Source organism: Dermochelys coriacea, chromosome 16 (assembly GCF_009764565.3).
Source record: "Dermochelys coriacea isolate rDerCor1 chromosome 16, rDerCor1.pri.v4, whole genome shotgun sequence".
Classification (NCBI taxonomy): Eukaryota; Metazoa; Chordata; order Testudines; family Dermochelyidae; genus Dermochelys; species Dermochelys coriacea.
In genome coordinates, this window is record NC_050083.1 from 16861465 (window position 1) to 16881922 (window position 20458).

At 45.7% G+C, this 20458-nt stretch overlaps 2 protein-coding genes across 3 annotated transcripts in view; one reads left to right on the forward strand and one right to left on the reverse strand.

The window, feature by feature from the left end:
* Nucleotides 1–124: 124 nt before the first annotated feature.
* Nucleotides 125–7535, reverse strand: REXO4 (REX4 homolog, 3'-5' exonuclease). Of its 2 annotated transcripts, none has more exons than XM_038374732.2 (9): nucleotides 7442–7535; nucleotides 6746–7011; nucleotides 5564–5916; nucleotides 4146–4301; nucleotides 3708–3901; nucleotides 3078–3166; nucleotides 2253–2327; nucleotides 646–720; nucleotides 125–212 (listed from the first exon to the last, which is right to left on the reverse strand). In XM_038374732.2, exons 2-9 carry the CDS (start codon nucleotides 6965–6967, stop codon nucleotides 126–128), a joined length of 1251 nt encoding a protein of 416 aa, XP_038230660.1. In that variant the 5' UTR covers nucleotides 6968–7011; nucleotides 7442–7535; the 3' UTR covers nucleotide 125. The 2 variants fall into 2 exon arrangements, with proteins under 2 accessions (XP_038230660.1, XP_038230659.1); XM_038374731.2 differs by lacking the exon at nucleotides 7442–7535 and adding an exon at nucleotides 7089–7357.
* A 12-nt stretch (nucleotides 7536–7547) lies between these two features.
* ADAMTS13 (ADAM metallopeptidase with thrombospondin type 1 motif 13) overlaps nucleotides 7548–20458 on the forward strand; it is a 32937-nt gene continuing 20026 nt past the window's right edge. Inside the window, exons 1-9 of the mRNA XM_038374743.1 lie at nucleotides 7548–7604; nucleotides 12277–12992; nucleotides 14355–14470; nucleotides 14759–14825; nucleotides 15737–16020; nucleotides 17919–18060; nucleotides 18636–18772; nucleotides 19662–19745; nucleotides 19884–20008. Of these exons, the coding sequence (XP_038230671.1) occupies nucleotides 12983–12992; nucleotides 14355–14470; nucleotides 14759–14825; nucleotides 15737–16020; nucleotides 17919–18060; nucleotides 18636–18772; nucleotides 19662–19745; nucleotides 19884–20008 (965 nt within the window). The 5' untranslated portion in view covers nucleotides 7548–7604; nucleotides 12277–12982. The remainder of the gene's footprint in view (nucleotides 7605–12276; nucleotides 12993–14354; nucleotides 14471–14758; nucleotides 14826–15736; nucleotides 16021–17918; nucleotides 18061–18635; nucleotides 18773–19661; nucleotides 19746–19883; nucleotides 20009–20458) is intronic.

Here is a 20458-nt window from a genome sequence, read left to right on the forward strand (position 1 = left end):
TCTTTTTGCGAATACAGACTAACACGGCTGCTACTCTGAAACCTGTAGTCACCATTTGAATCTCGTAAATGCTGCATAGCAGAAAATGACAGGATTGAATCGTTGATGTTTTAGAATTTATTTGTCTATAGTTTAGGTTTGGCTTTGATAGCTGCTTCCCACTGCTTTTTCACTAGTGTGTATAGTCTCATAGCTGCCTGCGCATCCTGAATCTGGAAAACAATGAAACAAGCAGCAGGTTAAAGAAAGAAAGCAGAAGTTGCTGTAGGATCATTGTTAATGTTAGTCACATCCTCTCATCCATTTTACTCCCCAAATAAAAGTAAAACCTTTTTAATTTCACCTGATGTTTCTCTTGATACTGAAATAATTCATGTAAGAAAACGCTTAATGTAGGTGATGGGCAATTTCCTTATGGTTAGTGTTCATGAAAATAGGTGATAAACGCTATTGGTATGAAGCAGGTAAGGACGATACAAGCTTTCCTCAGACTGGTATTGCACATTGATATGCTGAGTAAAGATTACCAAATCTCTTGGGTACAGAGATGACTATGAGGTTATACTTCTACTAGGATTCCAGAGCCTAAAGCCCAAGGCATCGTTGATCCACCCATAAATACATTTCCCCCACAGGTTTACATACTGAACAGTGCTCCGATGTCTGCACTTTCACATTCAGCAGTTTCTCACAAAGCAGTTTCAGAGATGGACGTCCACTCTAGAGGCAAAAACAAGAGAATCACATGGTGGTTCTGCCAACAACTAAATTGAATATCATCTCCTCCATTCCATGAAGGACACAATTACTCAAGCTAAATCCTGCAGTAATTTAAAAAAAAAAAAAAAAAAGTTAGGATGGAAGGTTTTAGTTTAAGGATACCCATTAAACCACAATGTGTCTAAATTTCTACAAATGAATTGGTGAGACAGATGCCATTTGTCAGATCACTGAGGGATCTATTCAAAACTCCACTTTTGTAAATCCCTTCAGCATTGTAAGAATGACATACACAGTGATATCACTTACAGCAGCTCATATGACTATAGCCTCATCAACCATGGCTTTTTAAAGCTTTTAGCAATAGGGAGAAAGGAAAAAATTAGGTGTCTTGTTTTAAAATTTAATATGACCTGTCACTTCAAAGGTAAACCTTTGGATCTTGCTTGACAGATATTTCCAGGAAGAAATGTGACTTTTATATTATGAAGCTGCTCCTATTAACAATATCACAAAATAGAAGAACCCACCATTTTCTATATATAGATCAATATTATCCTATTTGACTGCCCAGAAAGATGATAGAAAGACCCACTTCCCTGTTTTGGGTTTCAGGAAATGGGAAAGCCACTGAATTTGCTGTGCATGGTAATCTTGATTGGTAGTAAGTTCCTTAGTACTTTTGATATTCCAAACACTGTATAATAGGCTTAGCAGAAGTCAATTAAAAAAAAAATTTAACAATAAAAATCAATGTTTAAGATTTTTAAAAATTTGTATAAATTTAAATTTTCACAGTTGCAGGAAATTATGGCAGATCAGACAATTATTTAATAACCGTAAATGTTGAGATTCAAAAAAGTTAAAGCTTTATAACTATTAACACACAAATTGTCAACATCACATGTCAAAATATACAAAGTAAATATCCTTAAATCAAACTCTAAAGTTCTTAAAGAGCATTTTTCTTCCTTTGCTTATCTGTACATTTCAATTATTGATGGAAATGTTTCTTCAGTTTGTCTGTACAGTGAAATCGAAGTTTACCGCTATTTACTGAAAAATCTAATCCTTCCAAGCCTATGTCGAAATACATTAAACTAGCTAATCTTCATAAATGGCAGTGCGTCAGATACCCTCATTTTACATAAAGACAATTCAAGCAGAGAGGTGAAAGGGCTTGCCTAAGCTCATTCAAAGAGTCAGTGGCAGAACCAGGACTGGAGATTGAATGTGCAGTGGGGAATTACTCCTCTAGATTAGTAGTTCTCAAACTTTTGTACTGGTGACCTCTTTCACATAGCAAGCCCCTGAGTGCGAAACCTCCCTTATAAATTAAAAACTTATTAATATATTTAACACCAATATAAATACTGGAGGCAAAGCAGGGTTTGGGGTGGAGGCTGACATCTTGCAACTCCCGATGTAATAACCTCGTGACCCCCTGAGGGGTCCCCTGCTCTAGATCTTGTTGCCTTGCACTAGCACTAAATGTTAGTGAATCAAGATACTATTTTCTGCAAGTTTCTTACTTTGACTTCCTTTCTGAAAGGTTTGTATCTTTGTGTGTCCCGAATTTTCTTTTTAGGATGATCAAGAAACAGGATCTGAAAGAAAAATATTTCCACTGTAAAGAATGCAGTAGCAGGATACTTTATAAGGCTGAGTGCACCACTCCCATTGATTCAAAGGACAGTTCACAACCTGAACAAGTAAGATTGCCGGTGTTTGGACATCCTCAGTATCCAAGAATAAAAGGAGTACTTGTGGCACCTTAGAGACTAACAAATTTATTAGAGCATGCTCGGGGGTCGCATAACTAGTATCCAAGAATGAGAGCCCCAACCAATTTGCATAATGTGGCTCAGATGGGAGCCATCTTCAGGAGGTGCTGCCTGTGGAGCTTGTATGTCCCAGCACAGAATAATCCAATCTGATGCAAGTGGCTGTGTGTCTCTGTATTAACCGATGCCACGGGCCTCACTGTAAAACTTCATAGACTGTGCTTTGGCCTTCCCTGAATATGCAAATAACTTGATCAACTTGCTGATTCCTAGACTAGAAGGCAATGTTAAAACTATATAAAATGTGCCATGAGAGCTTTAATGTCCCTAAAGAGCAGATAAAAACAGAAGATCCTAAGGTTTCATCTGAAAGACTCAGTCATTGTATAGCTGAATAATGCTGTACTTTAACCTACTCTGGAATGACAAAGACTGAATGGACCCAGCTACAATCTGAATCTATGGTTCCAGAGAGTGAGGGTGTTTTAACCTAATGCTTCAGCTAACATTCTGGAGTGACAAGTCAGTCACTGAAGACAATGGCTTCAAAGCAATAAATATCTAACTACGTACCTTTAAGTCATTGTGGACAGCATGCCCAACTAAAATCCTTCCTCTCAAGATGTCAGCCACCTCCTTCTGAACATTTTTAAACTCCGCTCCTAAAAATTCAACACATTTTCAGTAAGAGACAAAACAAAGCACAAGTTGTGAGACAGCATTAGGAAGTGAAGTATTTTATGTGGTAGTCACTTCTTTGGGACTCAAGGTACTGGAGAATGCAGAATTCTTGTACACAGTAATCCCCAGCTTGCTCATAACTACAGACTTGAAGATGGCAGAACAGGCTCACACACATGAACAGAAGTAGCAATCAATTGAGAAACAGACTTCTACTTATTGGCCTAAGACCACCCTTGCATTTTTGTAGGCAATGGTTACAGAAGTTACACTCTACTGGGGCAATAATGATCACTCTGCAAGAAAGCGTCTCCACAGAATGTATTTTAATTCATGATCTATTGTAGAGTTACCTTTCATTTAGATATTTTAGGGTGTGCTGAGATTACGATTGTTTTATTTTTATTAATAGAACTAAACAGGCCCCAAAATAGCTTAGCACTAACTCAGTCAAGGATGTTTCTGTGATGCTCAAGTGGATCTCTCTCTCTCTTAAGGAAGGTGCTAGGAAAGATCTTTTACCTTTCTTTATGTCCTTAGGCCGTATGCCGCTAACAGCTGTCCTGTAATCAGTCACTTTTTCTGTAGGCTTGACATATTTGTCATAAATACACTTTCCAAACTGGTTCACAATGGATACACGAGCCAGGATGCTGTCTTCACCTTGGGGCCCCACTCCCACCATCTCACAGTCCATGGCTACAGCTTTTGTCAACCTAGAAGAGAATACCAGAGTTAGAAAGCCTTTGCTGTGATCATATCCTTTTAACTTCTAGATGTACAAGTTAGCCACTAGTTAAAACAAATGGGGCACTTAACATCTCAGAGTAGTTTCAGTCTGTTTGCAGACTCAGGAAGACATCAGTTTACACTCTATTATGTTTGGAAGCAACAATTGTGAGAAAATGTTTGACACCTCTATATACTGTATATGCACTTTACGTTAGAAATAAAACCTACCCCGCAAAAGCCTTTTCTTTAACCAGCACCTGTTCAATAGACAGCTGTGATTTGCCTTCTTCAATTCCCATATTTCTTCTAGCAACTTTTGCTGCTTCAGGTCCTATTGCTGCTTCAATATCCTCTGGATCTACACCATCAAACCAGATGTCAGCCCTGCAAGGCAAAGATAAAATTACATTGTAACACTGTTAAAAAAATGTACCATCTAAAAGGCCATTTTATCTTTGAAAGTTTGGCTAAGCCTGATGTTTATAAAAGCAAGGACTCAACTAATTAGTCTAAATCAGTGCCAACTAGTCCAACAGTCAGATGCTGTAGACCACGTAGTTTTACCCAAATATCAGAGGACTTGGGTTAGTCTGTCCCATATGGCTAGCCTGGAGAGTGTGGAATTATTTTTACTGTAATCTTATACTGTGTTCTTTAGGATACACGTTATAAGCTTAGAAGTATCTGTGTCTGAACTTCTGTCCAGCCACACACCCAATCTATTCCCCTGTCCATTCTGCCCCTTCAGGTACCAGGGATTCCTTAGTTCTCAGGTCTAAATCTGCTAGCCACCAGGTGCTTTTCCACCTGTCTTTTGCTCTCCTTCAGCATTTCAGTGGAGCTCTTTCAAGACTGCAGGTTTTCTTTTTTCATTCGTGTCCAGGGCCAAGATTTGTGGATTTCTTTTCCCTAAACCTTTTAATTTATAATAGCTTGGGATGTTTGTATGAAAAGTCACCAAAACAGGATTATGGTACAGAAATCTGTCTCTACTGGTGGGAAGGGAAGAGAAACATCATATACTGTAATAGATGAGATGCAGGTTTCATTTTCAACCCATGTCTCTTATTCCCTGGGTGGCTAAAGTAGGAAGTGCTATTGAGGCAAAACGCAAAATATCTTGCATTACCAAATAGCTGCCTCCTCTGGCCATTAAGCAATGGTCCTAACACCCTTGCAGGCAGTGGCCCCCAAACTTTTTACCTCATGCCCCCCGCCCCCAAATGTCTGTGCCCCTGCCCCAGAGCTGGGGCTCTGGTTCCGGGAGGGGGGGATGCAGACAGGGGTAACAGGGCTGAGGCCACAGTTGAGCGCAGGGCAGGAGCAGAGCTGGGTGGCGTTCCCTCCCTGTCCCCCATGGGGGTTGGCCTGGGCTGCAGTTGTGGACCCCAATATGGTGTGTGTGCCCCACCGTTTGAGAAGCTCTGCTCTAAGGGGAACCATGTAGAGTCCATGAAGATAGCTGCAGTAATTTACAGCCTGTACAGTAGGGAAGAGGTGAAATTTTAAGGGGAGGTAGTATAAGGAACAAAGGAGTACTCCTTTGAGAAAAAGCACAGCGTTGCATCACTGTCTAATGTTAATCAACTGCAATTAGAATAGTTACAGCCACCTACATATATAAACATTAGGCCTGAAATACTCACTCTGCTAGTGGCTGCTCCGTGTGCTCTTCAGCTTTCCTCCTCTTACGTTTTATGTCATCTTGTTCCTTCTCAATATTGTCATTTTTTCTTTTCTTGTGTTTCTTTCTGTTTCCCTTGCCATCACTCAAATTCTTGTCAGGTGCAGGTCTCTCCGATTTCGGGGTAGCCAAAGGAACACAAACTTTGGCAGGATCACTGTCCATCTTGTTTACAGATTTGAATTTTCCCATATTCCCACCTCCATTTAGGGCTGGAATTCCTTTGACGTTTCCCTTTTTGGTTGTGTGCTTCTTGGAATATGTTTGGGATACAGGAAGGGACTTATCCAAACTGGCGGCTTTTTGTTTCAGCAGCTAATGTGACCCAAAGAAACCCCACACAATTTACTATAGCATTAAACTTTGAAGTTTCCCACCCCACCCCACCCCACATTTAGTTTCTCTCTTGGGAATTTAGTACTCAATTTCCGTGCATTTCCAACCCTGGAGTTGGAAGTTCTACGTATACCTACAATACAGGTACACATGTAGGCAACAGCAATGCAAGATTTCAAGGGGTGAAAGAATAGTTCATTCTCCATGGTCCATTAAGTCATTGATCCCTCTGCTGAGATTACTGAGAAATGGGCCAATAAATGCCCACAATTTTAGTGATGAGGACACCTATCTATTAAGAACTGGACAAATTTTTCGTGTACAATGAAAACTGCAGTTTTCAGTCAATTTCAAAGTGAATCTTTAAGTCTCCTTACACATTCCTTTTCCTCAATCGTACCTACAATACTTTAATACCGATAACCATACTATTATAATTCTCAAATCAGGACAGAAGGAAAGAGGTTGTGAAATTTACTAGTTTCCTACGGACCAAGGGATACTTATTTCAACTTCTGGATAATTCCCTAATTTGACTACTGAACCAGCAAAGCATTTCTTGTTTCGAGTTCACAGCAAACTTTATTTGCATAAAACATGCTGTGACCTCTTAGCCAAAACACCCCCTGGACATGTCATGACTTTATGTACAGTACCTAAGTCTGCACTTCAAAAGAAAGACGATGCATTGAACTAACACTTGTGGGGATCTCAAACACTTAATCCCCCTTGCAGATTTGCACTAGAACTTAACTGTTGATGGGTTACCCCACTGGGTCCTGGTACTAAACTCTTGGATGTCACTGACCTCTTGCAGGGTCTTCCAGTTAGAGGAGAACTCCTGAGGAGCTTTTGGGGGCAGCACCCCCAGAACTTTGGTGTCCTTTTGGTTTTTCTTTCCCACCTGCTTGGCTTTGTTTTTCCACAATATTTTTTTCTTGTTCTTCCTGTGCTGTTGTTTTAGATTCTCAGGGTTAGCGGTGGGGATGCTGGTTGAAGCTTTTGACTCTCTGGTCTTTATTTTAGCCATTCTGTCATCAGCAAACGATCACGCTTCGAAAGCAACATCCATTTCTGTCAACAAGATGCATAAATCATACCTTCTAGGATAGATATCTGTTAATTTGTTTGCCACGCCAGCTCATGCTTACAAAAGGTCCTGGTGAGCTAAGCCTGGATGCAGACCGTCTCTGTTTACCCCCAGAAGAGACACAGCCTAGGCTTCGCACTCAGCCTGCAGGGAAGCGTTTACAGAAATACCCAGCAAGTGGCTGTTGGGGTGCACCGGGGTTTGCACCCGCCTAGACAGCAAAACCTGGATACCCAGCCTCTGGAGGTTCAGTATGCTTTCTGTGGGATCCCTTCCCTGTGGTTTCCATCCAGATAAGGCTTCCATTAAACTTCTCCCTCTCCCCCACCCCATAGCCAGGGCTTGCCAGGCCAACCCCACCCACAGAGCCCTGCCACCGCCCGCGCAGGGGTGGGCGCGACCCCCGCCACCCACCGCCCGCTCGCGCTGCAGCGCCGGGAGCCCGGCCCACGTGCGCGTGCAGCGCCGCCCGGAAGCCGCTGCGAACGGCCGCCGGCGGGAAACACGCACCGCGCCGCCTCGGGCCCCTCCCGGCCCCGGGACGGGGACACGCGGCTGCAGAGCGCGCTGGGGAATGGTACTGGAGGTGTGGGGGTTGGGCACTGCTGGGGGGGCGGGATTGGGGGGACTACCGTTGGGGTGCACTGGGGGATGTGGGGATCACCGTTGGGGTGCACCGGGGTATGGGGGCTGTTAATGGGGGTGCACTGGGGGATGTGGGGATCACCGTTGGGGTGCACTGGGGTATGGGGACTGTTAATGGGGGTGCACTGGGGGATGTGGGGATCACTGTTGGGGTGCACCGGGGTATGGGGGCTGTTAATGGGGGTGCACTGGGGGATGTGGGGATCACCGTTGGGGTGCACTGGGGTATGGGGACTGTTAATGGGGGTGCACTGGGGGATGTGGGGATCACTGTTGGGGTGCACCGGGGTATGGGGGCTGTTAATGGGGGTGCACTGGGGGATGTGGGGATCACTGTTGGGGTGCACCGGGGTATGGGGACTGTTAATGGGGGTGCACTGGGGATGTGGGGATCACCGTTGGGGTGCACCGGGGTATGGGGGCTGTTAATGGGGGTGCACTGGGGGATGTGGGGATCACCGTTGGGGTGCACCGGGGTATGGGGGCTGTTAATGGGGGTGCACTGGGGGATGTGGGGATCACTGTTGGGGTGCACCGGGGTATGGGGACTGTTAATGGGGGTGCACTGGGGATGTGGGGATCATCGTTGGGGTGCACTGGGGTATGGGGGCTGTTAATGGGGGTGCACTGGGGGATGTGGGGATCACTGTTGGGGTGCACCGGGGTATGGGGACTGTTAACGGGGGTGCACTGGGGGATGTGGGGATCACCATTGGGGTGCACTGGGGTATGGGGGCTGTTAATGGGGGTGCACTGGGGGATGTGGGGATCACTGTTGGGGTGCACCGGGGTATGGGGCTGTTAATGGGGGTGCACTGGGGGATGTGGGGATCACCGTTGGGGTGCACTGGGGTATGGGGGCTGTTAATGGGGGTGCACTGGGGGATGTGGGGATCACCGTTGGGGTGCACCGGGGTATGGGGACTGTTAACGGGGGTGCACTGGGGGATGTGGGGATCACCGTTGGGGTGCACTGGGGTATGGGGACTGTTAATGGGGGTGCACTGGGGGATGTGGGGATCACCGTTGGGGTGCACCGGGGTATGGGGGCTGTTAATGGGGGTGCACTGGGGGATGTGGGGATCACTGTTGGGGTGCACCGGGGTATGGGGACTGTTAATGGGGGTGCACTGGGGATGTGGGGATCACCGTTGGGGTGCACCGGGGTATGGGGGCTGTTAATGGGGGTGCACTGGGGGATGTGGGGATCACCGTTGGGGTGCACCGGGGTATGGGGGCTGTTAATGGGGGTGCACTGGGGGATGTGGGGATCACTGTTGGGGTGCACCGGGGTATGGGGACTGTTAATGGGGGTGCACTGGGGATGTGGGGATCATCGTTGGGGTGCACTGGGGTATGGGGGCTGTTAATGGGGGTGCACTGGGGGATGTGGGGATCACTGTTGGGGTGCACCGGGGTATGGGGACTGTTAACGGGGGTGCACTGGGGGATGTGGGGATCACCGTTGGGGTGCACCGGGGTATGGGGGCTGTTAATGGGGGTGCACTGGGGGATGTGGGGATCACCGTTGGGGTGCACCGGGGTATGGGGACTGTTAACGGGGGTGCACTGGGGGATGTGGGGATCACCGTTGGGGTGCACTGGGGTATGGGGGCTGTTAATGGGGGTGCACTGGGGGATGTGGGGATCACCGTTGGGGTGCACCGGGGTATGGGGGCTGTTAATGGGGGTGCACTGGGGGATGTGGGGATCACTGTTGGGGTGCACCGGGGTATGGGGACTGTTAATGGGGGTGCACTGGGGATGTGGGGATCACCGTTGGGGTGCACTGGGGTATGGGGGCTGTTAATGGGGGTGCACTGGGGGATGTGGGGATCACCGTTGGGGTGCACCGGGGTATGGGGACTGTTAACGGGGGTGCACTGGGGGATGTGGGGATCACTGTTGGGGTGCACCGGGGTATGGGGACTGTTAGTGGGGGTGCACTGGGGATGTGGGGTGCACTGGGGTTTGGGGACTGTTTATGGAGGTGCACTGAGGGATGTGGGGATCACTGTTGGGGTTCACCGGGGTTTGGGGACTGTTAATGGGGTGCACTAGGGGATATGGGATCACTGTTGGGGGTGCACAGGGTTTTGGAGATTGCTAATGGGGGTGCACTGGGGGACATGGGGATCACTGTTGGGGTTTGCTGGGGTTTGGGGACTGTTAATGGGGGTACACTGGGGGATGTGGGAATCACTGTTGGGGTGCACTGGGGTTTGGGGACTGTTTATGGGGGTGCACTGGGGTTTGGGGACTGTTTATGGGGGTGCACTGAGGGATATGGGGATCACTGTTGTGGACTGTTAATGGGGGTTCACTGGGGGATATGGGGCTGCTATGAGGAGTGCACCATGATTTGGGGACTGCAGTGGGGATGTACTGGAGCATAGGGGGCACTACCATTAGGGTGCACTGGGGTATGGGGACTGCAGTGGCGCTGAAAATGTGTTTGAGGGGGTCATCTGGTGTGTTTGGGGGGGTGCGCTTTAGAGGGAGCACAGCAGGGTGAATATGGGGTGCACAGAAGAGGGAAGACTAGCTGGGAGTTCAACCCACGAGGGGTGTGGCATTAGGGACACAGCACTAGCCCCCCTGTAATATAATTGGCAGATAGCACAGACCCATTTTGTAGTGTTACTGCTCTAGAGAGTGTTTTGGGTCAGACACACTTGGGAGTCCTGATGTTTATGTGGCAATGCAACATGCTACTATTTTGGAAAAACATTATCAGGTGGCATCGAAATACCATTGGCCTGTAAAACCATATGTTAGTGTAATGATGTTTCACAAATACCTCCCATCCCAACATGACTTGGTGACTTGTAAGCAGGGTCTTGCAAGCACCTGTGAAAACTATTGTTAAGCGTACAAGTAGGCAGAATCACCCTGTGAAAATTGATATTTCCTCAGAAGTGTGTGTGTGCGTGCGAGCAACCCAACAAAGACTATAGGGCATACTTACAGGATGGGAACTCTGTCATGGGAAACAGTGACTCTGAAAAAGATTTAGGGGTTGTGGTGGATAATCACTGAACATGAGCTCTAAGTGCAACATTATGGCCAAAGATGATAATGCGATCGTTGGATCCATAAAATGGAATCTTGAGTAGGAATAGAGAGGTTATTTTACCTCTTTATTTGGCACTGGTGCAACCATTGCTAATATACCATATCCAGTTCCAGTGTCCACAGTTCCAGAAAGATATTGATAAATTGGAGGTTTCAGAGTAGCAGCCGTGTTAGTCTGTATTCGCAAAAAGAAAAGGAGTACTTTTGGCACCTTAGAGACTAACAAATGTATTTGAGCATAAGCTTTTGTGAGCTACAGCTCACTTCATCGGATTCATCGTAGCTCACGAAAGCTTATGCTCAAATAAATTTGTTAGTCTCTACGGTGCCACAAGTACAGAAGAGCCATGAGAATGATTAAAGGATTAGAAAACCTGCCTTATAGTGATAGACTCCAGGAGCTCAATCTAGTTTAACAAAGAGAATGGTAAGGGTGACTTGATCACAGTCTATGAATACCTACATGGGGAACAGATATTTAATAATGGGTTCTTCAATCTAGCAGACAAAGATAGAACACAATCTAATACCTGAAAGTTGAAACTAGACAAATTCAGACAGGCAATAAGGAATTTTTAACATAAGAATAATTAACCATTGGAACAATTTATCAAGGGTCATGGTGGATTCTCCATCACTGACAATTTTTAAATCAAGATTGAATGTTTTTCTAAAAGATCTGCTCTAGGTATTATTTTGGGGAAAATCCTATGGCCTGTGTTATACAGGAGTTCAGACTAGATCACAATGGTCTCTTGTGGCCTTGGAATTTATGAATCTATATTATTTCACAGAGGTTCCCAAACTGTGGTCCATGGAACCCTTCCTGGTGGTTGGCACAGAGCTGGCTGCTCACACAGTGCTGAATCTCCTGTCTGTTTCTAGTTCCGACATTGTATTAAAGATCACTGAAAATGCAATAAACAAATTCCTAATGTTATTTTTCTATGTAGGCAATTGCTGTAGTTGCTTCAAGGCTGTTGTGTGAGCATGAATGGGAGGGCAGGTGGTCTGATTGATTGTGAACATTGGAGGAACATAATCTTTTGAATTTAATTTCTGGAAGTGTACATGAACATAAACCTCAAGGAGGGGAAAAGCCAGCGTGAGGCTCCAGGGTTTTTTTTTTTTTTTTTTTTTTGGATAATGAGGATGCCTGTAGCAAGCTGTATTCTCTGTGCCTTTGTGACTCTCCAAAGTGAGATATCAGCCAAAATCACCACATCTTGTGAAAACTAGTGCCAGTATTCACTGCTATTGCCCTATACTTGAACCCATGGACTAGGGCTGTAATTTTATAGCTTCACGCAACAGAATGTCACCCCCCCACCATCCCATTCCTGGCAGGCCATACTCGCCATGGATGGGGCTGGAGAGCAGTGCCATGCAGAGGCACTCCAAAACTGAAGTGCCAATAACCATAACTTATTAAAAGCCTTTATGGGAATATGGGAAGGGAGTTTTGAGATGTTTCTTTCCTTTTCCATTGTGACCATAAATCCAGTGGTGCATATGTCTGTTTTAATCAGCAGCTTCTGGCAGCGTAGCCTTGAAGGATGCCCCCTCCACACCCACAGAATGCCTGGCACTGATGAGGAGGAGGACTGAGGAGGACGTGTTTCTGCAAAATCCTGCAAACCAGTGCTGCATTGGACCATGAACAAAGGGCTTGGAGAGTCATGTGACCGATAGCCTGGAGAAAGACAGCGAGGACAGGAAAAAGGCCCTGGAGTCCCAGTGGGTCAAGGAGCAGGAAATGCACCAGGACATAATGGGTCTTTTTAGGCACCAAACCCAAATGCTGCAGATCCTGGTTGACTGAGAGGTCCAAAAATCCTGGATTTCCCACCCTTTGCAGTCCTTGGAGAGCTCCATGGTCACTGCTTCTTACACCCTCAATATTCCATGTGGCATCATGGGATGCAGTCGGACCCCCTAGCCCACCACGCTGGGGGACAGCAAGGAAAACCACAGCTTCTCATATACTGACCTGTGAGAACCACGACTGGTGTACATGTAACCACAAAGGACTACATTTGATTACTGAAATGGATATACATTTTTACCTCCTTTTTAATTTTAATTTTCACCCCGTTAAGTTTGGTAACATTTTGTACAGTTTTGTACGGTTTTTTTTTGTTTTTTATACATAGATTTTCTGGACTTTTTTTTCACTCAAAGTTCTAGTTTTGGAGAATCAAATGATCTTTATTACTTCACAACAAATACTTCAGAATGCATAACGGTACTTAAAGCACATAGTACTTGCAAATGTACACCAAGCACCACTGAATTCATAGCTTCAGGAAAACACCCAGCCATATTTATAAATGTGCAGCAAGCGTACACAATTCTTAGCAGCACCCAAAGCTCCGGGCTCAACAGAATAGATACCAATAAGCAAAGACCCACCAATGTGTAATGTAGATTACACAAGACAGACTCAAGTCCCTGAAAGCAGCCTAGAACACTATTGTAATTGCCTTAAAGAGCTCTTTCAAAGCCCCTCCCACTGCATAGCGCTGTGCTGGGCTCTTGGAATAGCCCTGATGGCTGGCTGTTCAAAGTCAGCAGAGAGCTGCTCTACCTCCGCTCTCCACCTTGGCAGCAGCTTTCCCCCCCTTTGCCTCACAGATATCATGCAGAACACAACAGGCCGTTGGGGTTATTTTTCTCACTGAGATCCGTTCTAGTGGGTAAACACCGCAAGCATTCCATCAGTTTACCAAAAGCATATTCAATTGTCCTTCTGCACCTGCCCAGCTGGTAGCTGAATCTTTCCTTGGTGCTGTTGTGGGGGAGGTGTGTGGCTTCACGAGCAAGGGTGTGGGCTGGGTACCTCAGGATCCCTATTAGCATTTCAATGTTGCCAATGGTAATCCTCCCATCAGGAAAGAACATCCCTGGTTGCAGCTTTTTTAAAAGTCCTGTGTTTTTAAAGATGCGAGCGTCATGCACCTTCCCTGACCAGCCCACACTGATGTTGGCAATGCATCCCCAATGATCCATCAACACTCGCATGGCACCTTGGGATACCTACCTGAGGTGCACCATGCTTTGCATCGATGCAAGCAGCTAAATATGCACATGCCCTAGCTACACACAAATTATGGTGGCTGTATGCAAATGTAACTTGTGTAGATGTGGCTTGAACCTGTCCTCTGAGATTTAATACAGCTCACTCTTGTGTCTCAGTGGAGTTAACATCTCATTCTCCCCCTAGAACTGGAGCGAGTGGGAGTTTTGTTTGCCTGGATAGGCACTGCCAGATTGGTCCCTCAGGAGCTGGGAAATCACCTTGTTTCTTAGCTTTGACACTTTAGATCCGTTTCTCCTCCCCCAAATTGCTTCTTTACTTATTGTTTACTTGGCTGTTAAAACTGGCCCAAAGTTTCTATTCTTGCAGTGCTCTTTGGCTGTAACAAAATTGCAAATATTGCGCAAAGGCTTTCTCTCTACTGCTGTTCTTGTAAAAACTCCTACAGCAACTGATTTCCCCCTCAGCTGCCCCTCTCTGCAGTGGATCAACTCTTTTATTTGTTTAAACTATGTATTCTTCACTTCCGCTCCATGTGATGCCTTGGGCTAAACATTTTAATCACCCCAGGTCAGCCTTTGCTGTGGAGTGTCAGTTGCAGTTCCTTCAACATGACCGTCAATTCAATTTTCCTAGCTTTTGCGATGATCCCTCTGGGATTCTGCGGGCCAGCAGCTTTCCAAGAGGTAAGTCTGATCTCCAGAGAGAACAGATTGCAAGAATGCTTTCCCCCCCTCTCTATGGAAATAGGATAATGTGCATTCAAATCAAAATGTATTAAGCCCTGCTAATCAAGAAAGTACAATCATCTCCTCTGGGTGATCATTCTCTACCATACATTTAATGCAAAAGAAAGACATCAACATTAAAATGAATAAATGAAGTTCTGCGCAGGATAGGTGGTGCTGAGTAAATTTTTATTTCCATTTGTTTTTGCTTTGAAAATGTAAAGCTGCTATTTTACTTTTTTGCAGAAATTTCTTGAGGCATTGGATCCAGAAGACGTTTTTTCTTATTTTGGCACCAGTGCAGTCCTTGATGGTATGTAAGCCTTCTTCCTTCTGAATTTTGTAATGTATCTTGTTTGTAAATTTGTTTCTGATATGGTATATTTGATATCAGTAAGCACACACTGTTACTGACATTAGCCCTGATCTGACCTACAAACACTTACGCTTGTGAGTGACTTTATTCACACAAATAGTTTGGTTCAAGTGTGTAAGTGTATGCAGAATTGGGTCTGTTATTTGGAAATCAGATCCAGTAATTCTTTTAGCACTTTTCTGTTTCACTTCTCTGTCTGCATATTGCTACTGTTTTAGTGCACAATTCATAGAATGAAAGATTCTAAATAACCCTGGAACAGATCCAGATCAGCTGGGTACAAGACTATAGACTATAATGATGATTTTATGTAAGAGTTTTTTTATAAACATTTCAAGAAAATATAATAATACTTTTAGATTGATAATTCAGGATTAAGATACTGTTTAGATTTAGGCAAGATTCTCAGGGCAGGGACACTGTACTTACATGTTTGTATAGTGCCTAGCAATAATAATTTTCACTTCTATAATGCTTTACATCTGATGAACTCAAAATACCTTACCTTTTTGTCAGGTAAATTGTTATCCCCATATACAAGTGGGGAAATGGAGGCACAGAGAGGTTACAAGTCTTGACCAAGTTCACACAGCAAGTCAGTTTCAGTGCTAATAGGAGAACCTGGATCTCCTGATCACCGGTTCTGTGCTTTAGCTGCAAGGCTATCCTCAGTTTCGGGGTTGATAAAAACACAGTGGACTGGGGTTATTGACATAATTAAAAGGAAAAGGCTCTTTGGAGAGTATTGTTTTTCATGGAAGCAGATAGTTATATTTATTTTCCCACGCAGCATTATTATTACAGTTAATTATGTGTACAATCCTGGTAATTTCTGGTATTTCTTCCAGTACCGGAATTTGTTATTGCTCAGCCAGCTTGTCCCTGTGAAGAGGACCAAGTTGAACCAAAATCTTTTAAAGGTCAATGCTGCTCGCTTAGGGCCTGGGGAGAACTCTACATCTTTGAATTCCTGGAGGAGCACGTCTTTCTTTCCTCTTCCTTTGTGAGCGATCGAAAGCTGAACTCCTCCGTTAGTTTACTAAAGCAATTCCCAGGCACCTGCTTTGCCAGTGGACAGCTACTGCGCCCTCCAGGGGCTGAATGTGGAGTCACTTACTGCGAAGGGCAGCTGGTGAGTATGCAGCATAGACTTTGAAATCAAAACATCGGCTGCATTTACAACCACTAATGACCAACGATGTTTTGCCATGTGCACTTGGCCAGTTGGCTCAGAGTGAAGACCCAGGTGCCTAGAAAGCAAAGTGTCAGATCAGAAATAAGAGGTTAGAGCGAAATTCATTCCTGTGTAGTGGACCAGTGCGAGGACTATGCACTACATAAAAGTTCCACTTTGACCCAGAAAGTGGCATGAAGAATGCGTAGGGTGGAAGTGGCACTTATGTGGTGCATTGGCCTGGTGCTGGCCCCTCTGCCTAGGGATGAATTTCACCCTGAGCTTGGAATGCAAGAAAAAGCCCTGCCCTATCGAAAACATAAGGGGATTTACTTCTTATTTATTGATGACTAATTGATAGTGCTGGGTCCAAAGCCCAAAAGTTTGTGTCCAAACATTCAAAAACCAGTTGGAGAACACTTCAATCTCTCCGGTCACTCGATTACAGACCTGAGGGTGGCTATCCTTCAACAAAAAAACTTCACAAACAGACTCCAATGAGAGACTGCTGAATTGGAATTAATTTGCAAACTGGATACAATTAATTTAGGCTTGAATAGAGCCTGGGAATGGATGAGTCATTACACAAAGTAAAACTATTTCCCCATGTTATTTCTCCCCCCAGCCCCACCCCCCACTGTTCCTCAGATGTTCTTGTTAACTGCTGGAAATAGCCTACCTTGCTTGTCACCATGAAAGGTTTTCCTCCTTTCCCCCCCTCCCCCGCTGCTGGTGATGGCTTATCTTAAGTGATCACTCTCCTTACAGTGTGTATGATAAAACCCATTGTTTCATGTTCTCTGTGTGTGTATATAAATCTCCCCTCTGTATTTTCCACCAAATGCATCCGATGAAGTGAGCTGTAGCTCACGAAAGCTTATGCTCAAATAAATTTGTTAGTCTCTAAGGTGCCACAAGTACTCCTTTTCTTTTTTCAAGGTCTAAGGGGATTCAGATCTGGTGTTCAGGTTCAGATCAGTTTTGAAGAAGTGAGGTTGAGCTGAGAAGTTCAAATCCAAATTTCCCCCAGAGTTTGAAGGGTTTCTGATCCAGTGCTGTGGCTTGGGACCATCTCTCCTAGCTAGATAGCACTGTGAAGGCATTTCAGAGAGTCCATAAAAGTCATTGTCATTGCTCTGAAGAGTTTGCAGTTCAGAACAGTATATGGGGGTCACAATTCTGCCATGAGAAAATGTGGAAACAGGCAAAGAAATAAATAAGCCGCTCTCCCCCCCCCCCCCCCCCCCGCTCAAAGGGAGGAAGGTCTCGAAACACTCAATTCTGGTCACCCCAATGCTGCCTCACTGAGTCTCCAGTAGCTTTATTTTTCAGAGCTTTTGGTAACCTGGCAGTTTGGTGTTCACCCAAATCCTTCTGATAACAGGAGATCCCGATGATGTGTGAGGTACTCCATGGCAATAATAATAATTAGCATTGATCCTATGAGGATCTGAAAATGATTTATAACGTTAATGAACCAAGCATCACACTGCCCTGTGGCAGGTAATAGTAACCTCGTTTTATAGACGAGAAAGCTGAGAGGATAATGATTCACCCAGTATTACACAGTGAGTTGGTGGTGGAGTCAGGAACAGAATATAAGAAGCCTAACACCTAGTCTCTCATTCTAACCAGTACTCTCCCTCCTAGATCCTAGTAGTATCCTACAGATCACAAATGAACAGGAAGCCTTTGGTTTTGCATCCTCATGCCCCAAACGCGTTCAGTCTTGCCTGGGTGCAGCACTCATTTGGGAAATCTTGGCGGTATATCTTGGCAGGAGAGGTGGTCTGTGACTTTCTCTTGGTGGTGAATGCCTCTGGAATAACGTAGTGGTGGGATTTTGCTTTCTTTAGCAAGGGGCCGTCATCATGAACAAGGAAAAGATTCACATCAGACCAGTGAGAAGCAAACACCTGAATATGCTGGAAGACCCCAGCCTCCCCACACCCCACATCATCTTCAGAGCTGCAGGGAGAGGGACAAGGATGATAGGAGGTATTGAATGTCTTGGGACCGAGAGAGGAACCACTGCCCAATTCTGCCCCCTCTTTTTGCCTGCAGTCAGTGGGGCTGCATGAGTGACAGTGAGGACTGGACTTGTTGCCGTCACAATGTGTAAATGAGGCTCTCATTGAGGCCTATGTAGTCCAGGAGCACTGTCTGTGCCTTGTAGAAGAGGCCGAGCTGCATCCTATCACTCTCCCGTCTGCTTTCACCCTTGCTAAAACAACATATAGCCTCAGTAAGGACTCAGGATTTATCTTGGGCGGATAGGCATGGCCTTGTCACTCACTAGTTACTGCCAAACACAAGAGCAAAAAGATATGAACTTCAGCTGAGGATGGGTCAAGACTCAGGGTATGTAGGTGGGACATCTTGTGCATGATAAATTACCAAGGGCGACAGCAGCAGCTAATAGAAATCAGTGCAGACGGGAATTAGCTCAGTGTCTGGAGGAAGCAATCTTGCGATGTATTGCTCATAAGTGTTCAAAAGGCTGGGATGGATCCACAGGGCTTCAAGGCCTCCTTCCATCCTAACCTCCCTTGTATTCCCACATGGTGTTGTAGAAAGAAAGTCTCCTCGTCTCTGGAAAAGGGCAGAGGGGAGCGTCATGCACCTGGAGCTGCTGGTGGTAGTGGGCCCTGATGTTTATCAGTTCCACACAGAGGACACCGAGAGGTACATCCTTACCAACCTGAACATCGTGAGTGGCTTTCTGTTTGATTTCAGTGCCACGTTTCATGAGCCTCTGGTGGGGCGTCTGGCTAAGCCCCTAGCCAAATGTTCTGGAAATGCCTCCACAGAAGTGAGTGGGAGCACCCCTCCCCCGGGTATGTACAGAATACTGGACTGGGGTGCAAAGCACACTTCAGTGTGCAGTCACCTGCTTTGCATGGGCTATTGTACCCTCATCCAGGAAGCTGCAGGCATAAAGGAGGGCACTCACAAACGCTGGGAGTGCAGCTTTAAAGCCCCATTTGGAAAATGTGTCCCTTAATTTCCTTAGTAACTGTTTGTGTGCTGGCTCCAGCATTAGGAGTTTATCCTTCAGTGCCCATTGATTTCAGTGGCCGTATTTGAGTTGATCTATCATTTCACTGTGTGGGTTTCAACATTCTGTTATTAATTTCCTCAGCGCTACCCACCTTGTTCCAGTCAGGAACTTATCACTGTGTTTTCATGGGGATGGCAGGGGCTGGGGGATTTTGAGGGGTCTTGACATTAATTTTCACATCCTGTGAAATCCCTTGTTCTCTCTCTGCTGACGGCTTTTGATCCTATTAGTTAAATCTAGTGCACATTGGTGGACAGACTTGTGGCTTACACTGAGTTTAGTTCTCAGATGAATCCTGGTTCTGTTTATAATGGGCAAATTTCATGCAACTGCCTGTTTCTTTCCCTGGTGATTTGCAGATTTTAAAATTGTCCATTATAATTACCCGATGTGTCACCTTGGCAATACATCTGGCTGGGATCATGGAAGATCTTCAGTATGTGTAGGGAAGCCTTAGTGTCAATGCAGGGCACAGACAGGAGTCACATCAGCATCTTCATTATGAAACTCCATCTGGATCCTGTTTTTCCTTTTACAGGGTGCAGAGCTGCTGAGAGATGCCTCGCTGGGAGCTCAGCTCAGGGTTCACCTGATGAGAATGATGGTCCTGACAGAACCAGAGGTAGAAAATGGGGGTTTGTTCACAATCCTTGGAAGGGTCTGTCACAGGTGAGGCTGAGCACAGCTCCCCTCAGAGGGCTAACCAGCCTGTGACAGGGCCACTAAAGGGGAAGCGTATGAAGATGTGCCTTCTCTTTAGGTGGGTATGAACATCACCACGAACATCACCTCCTCGCTGGTCAGTGTCTGTGAGTGGAGCAAGAAGGTCAATCCCCAGAATGAGTCAGATCCCCAGCATGCCGACCTTGTCCTGTATGTGACCAGGTAACAGAACTTCCCTGACTGAGGGGATATTAGAGACGTCAGGTCAGGCTGGCAGGGTCAGGCAAAGTGCGACAACTGCTGGATGTGCTCAGATGGGATAGGAGTAAAATGTGCACCCTTTGGAGAGGGGCCTTACAATTCTCCCTCCGTGAGTGGCTTGCTGTGGTGTAGGAAGCCCTCATGCTAGTTGTTTCCCTGGTCTAGAGGGGGGAGGTATTCTGCATGTCTGCACCCACCAGCTCCCAGAGCACAGACAGGGCTGAGCACTCAACAATTCCACTTCCTCAGCTTCCGTGTTAACTGGAATATCCCTCAGGAAGTGGCCAGCCTGGCTGTGGCGAACTCGGCACAATCCCAGCGGCGGCCTGTGTCCCCAGCAATGTTTGCATAATCACGGGAGGCTCATGTGAGGGCAGAAAAGTCTGGAAGATGCAGAAACCCAGTGGTTAT

Excerpts from the sequence above, each read along its gene's own strand:
- REXO4 (XM_038374732.2), bottom strand. The coding sequence starts at position 6,967 with ATGGCTAAAATAAAGACCAGAGAGTCAAAAGCTTCAACCAGCATCCCC. Across the intron at positions 3,902-4,145 it reads AAAGAAAAGGCTTTTGCGGG|GTTGACAAAAGCTGTAGCCA; the intron begins GTAGGTTTTATT and ends ATTCTCTTCTAG. Across the intron at positions 2,328-3,077 it reads CTGTCCACAATGACTTAAAG|ATCCTGTTTCTTGATCATCC; the intron begins GTACGTAGTTAG and ends TTTTTCTTTCAG.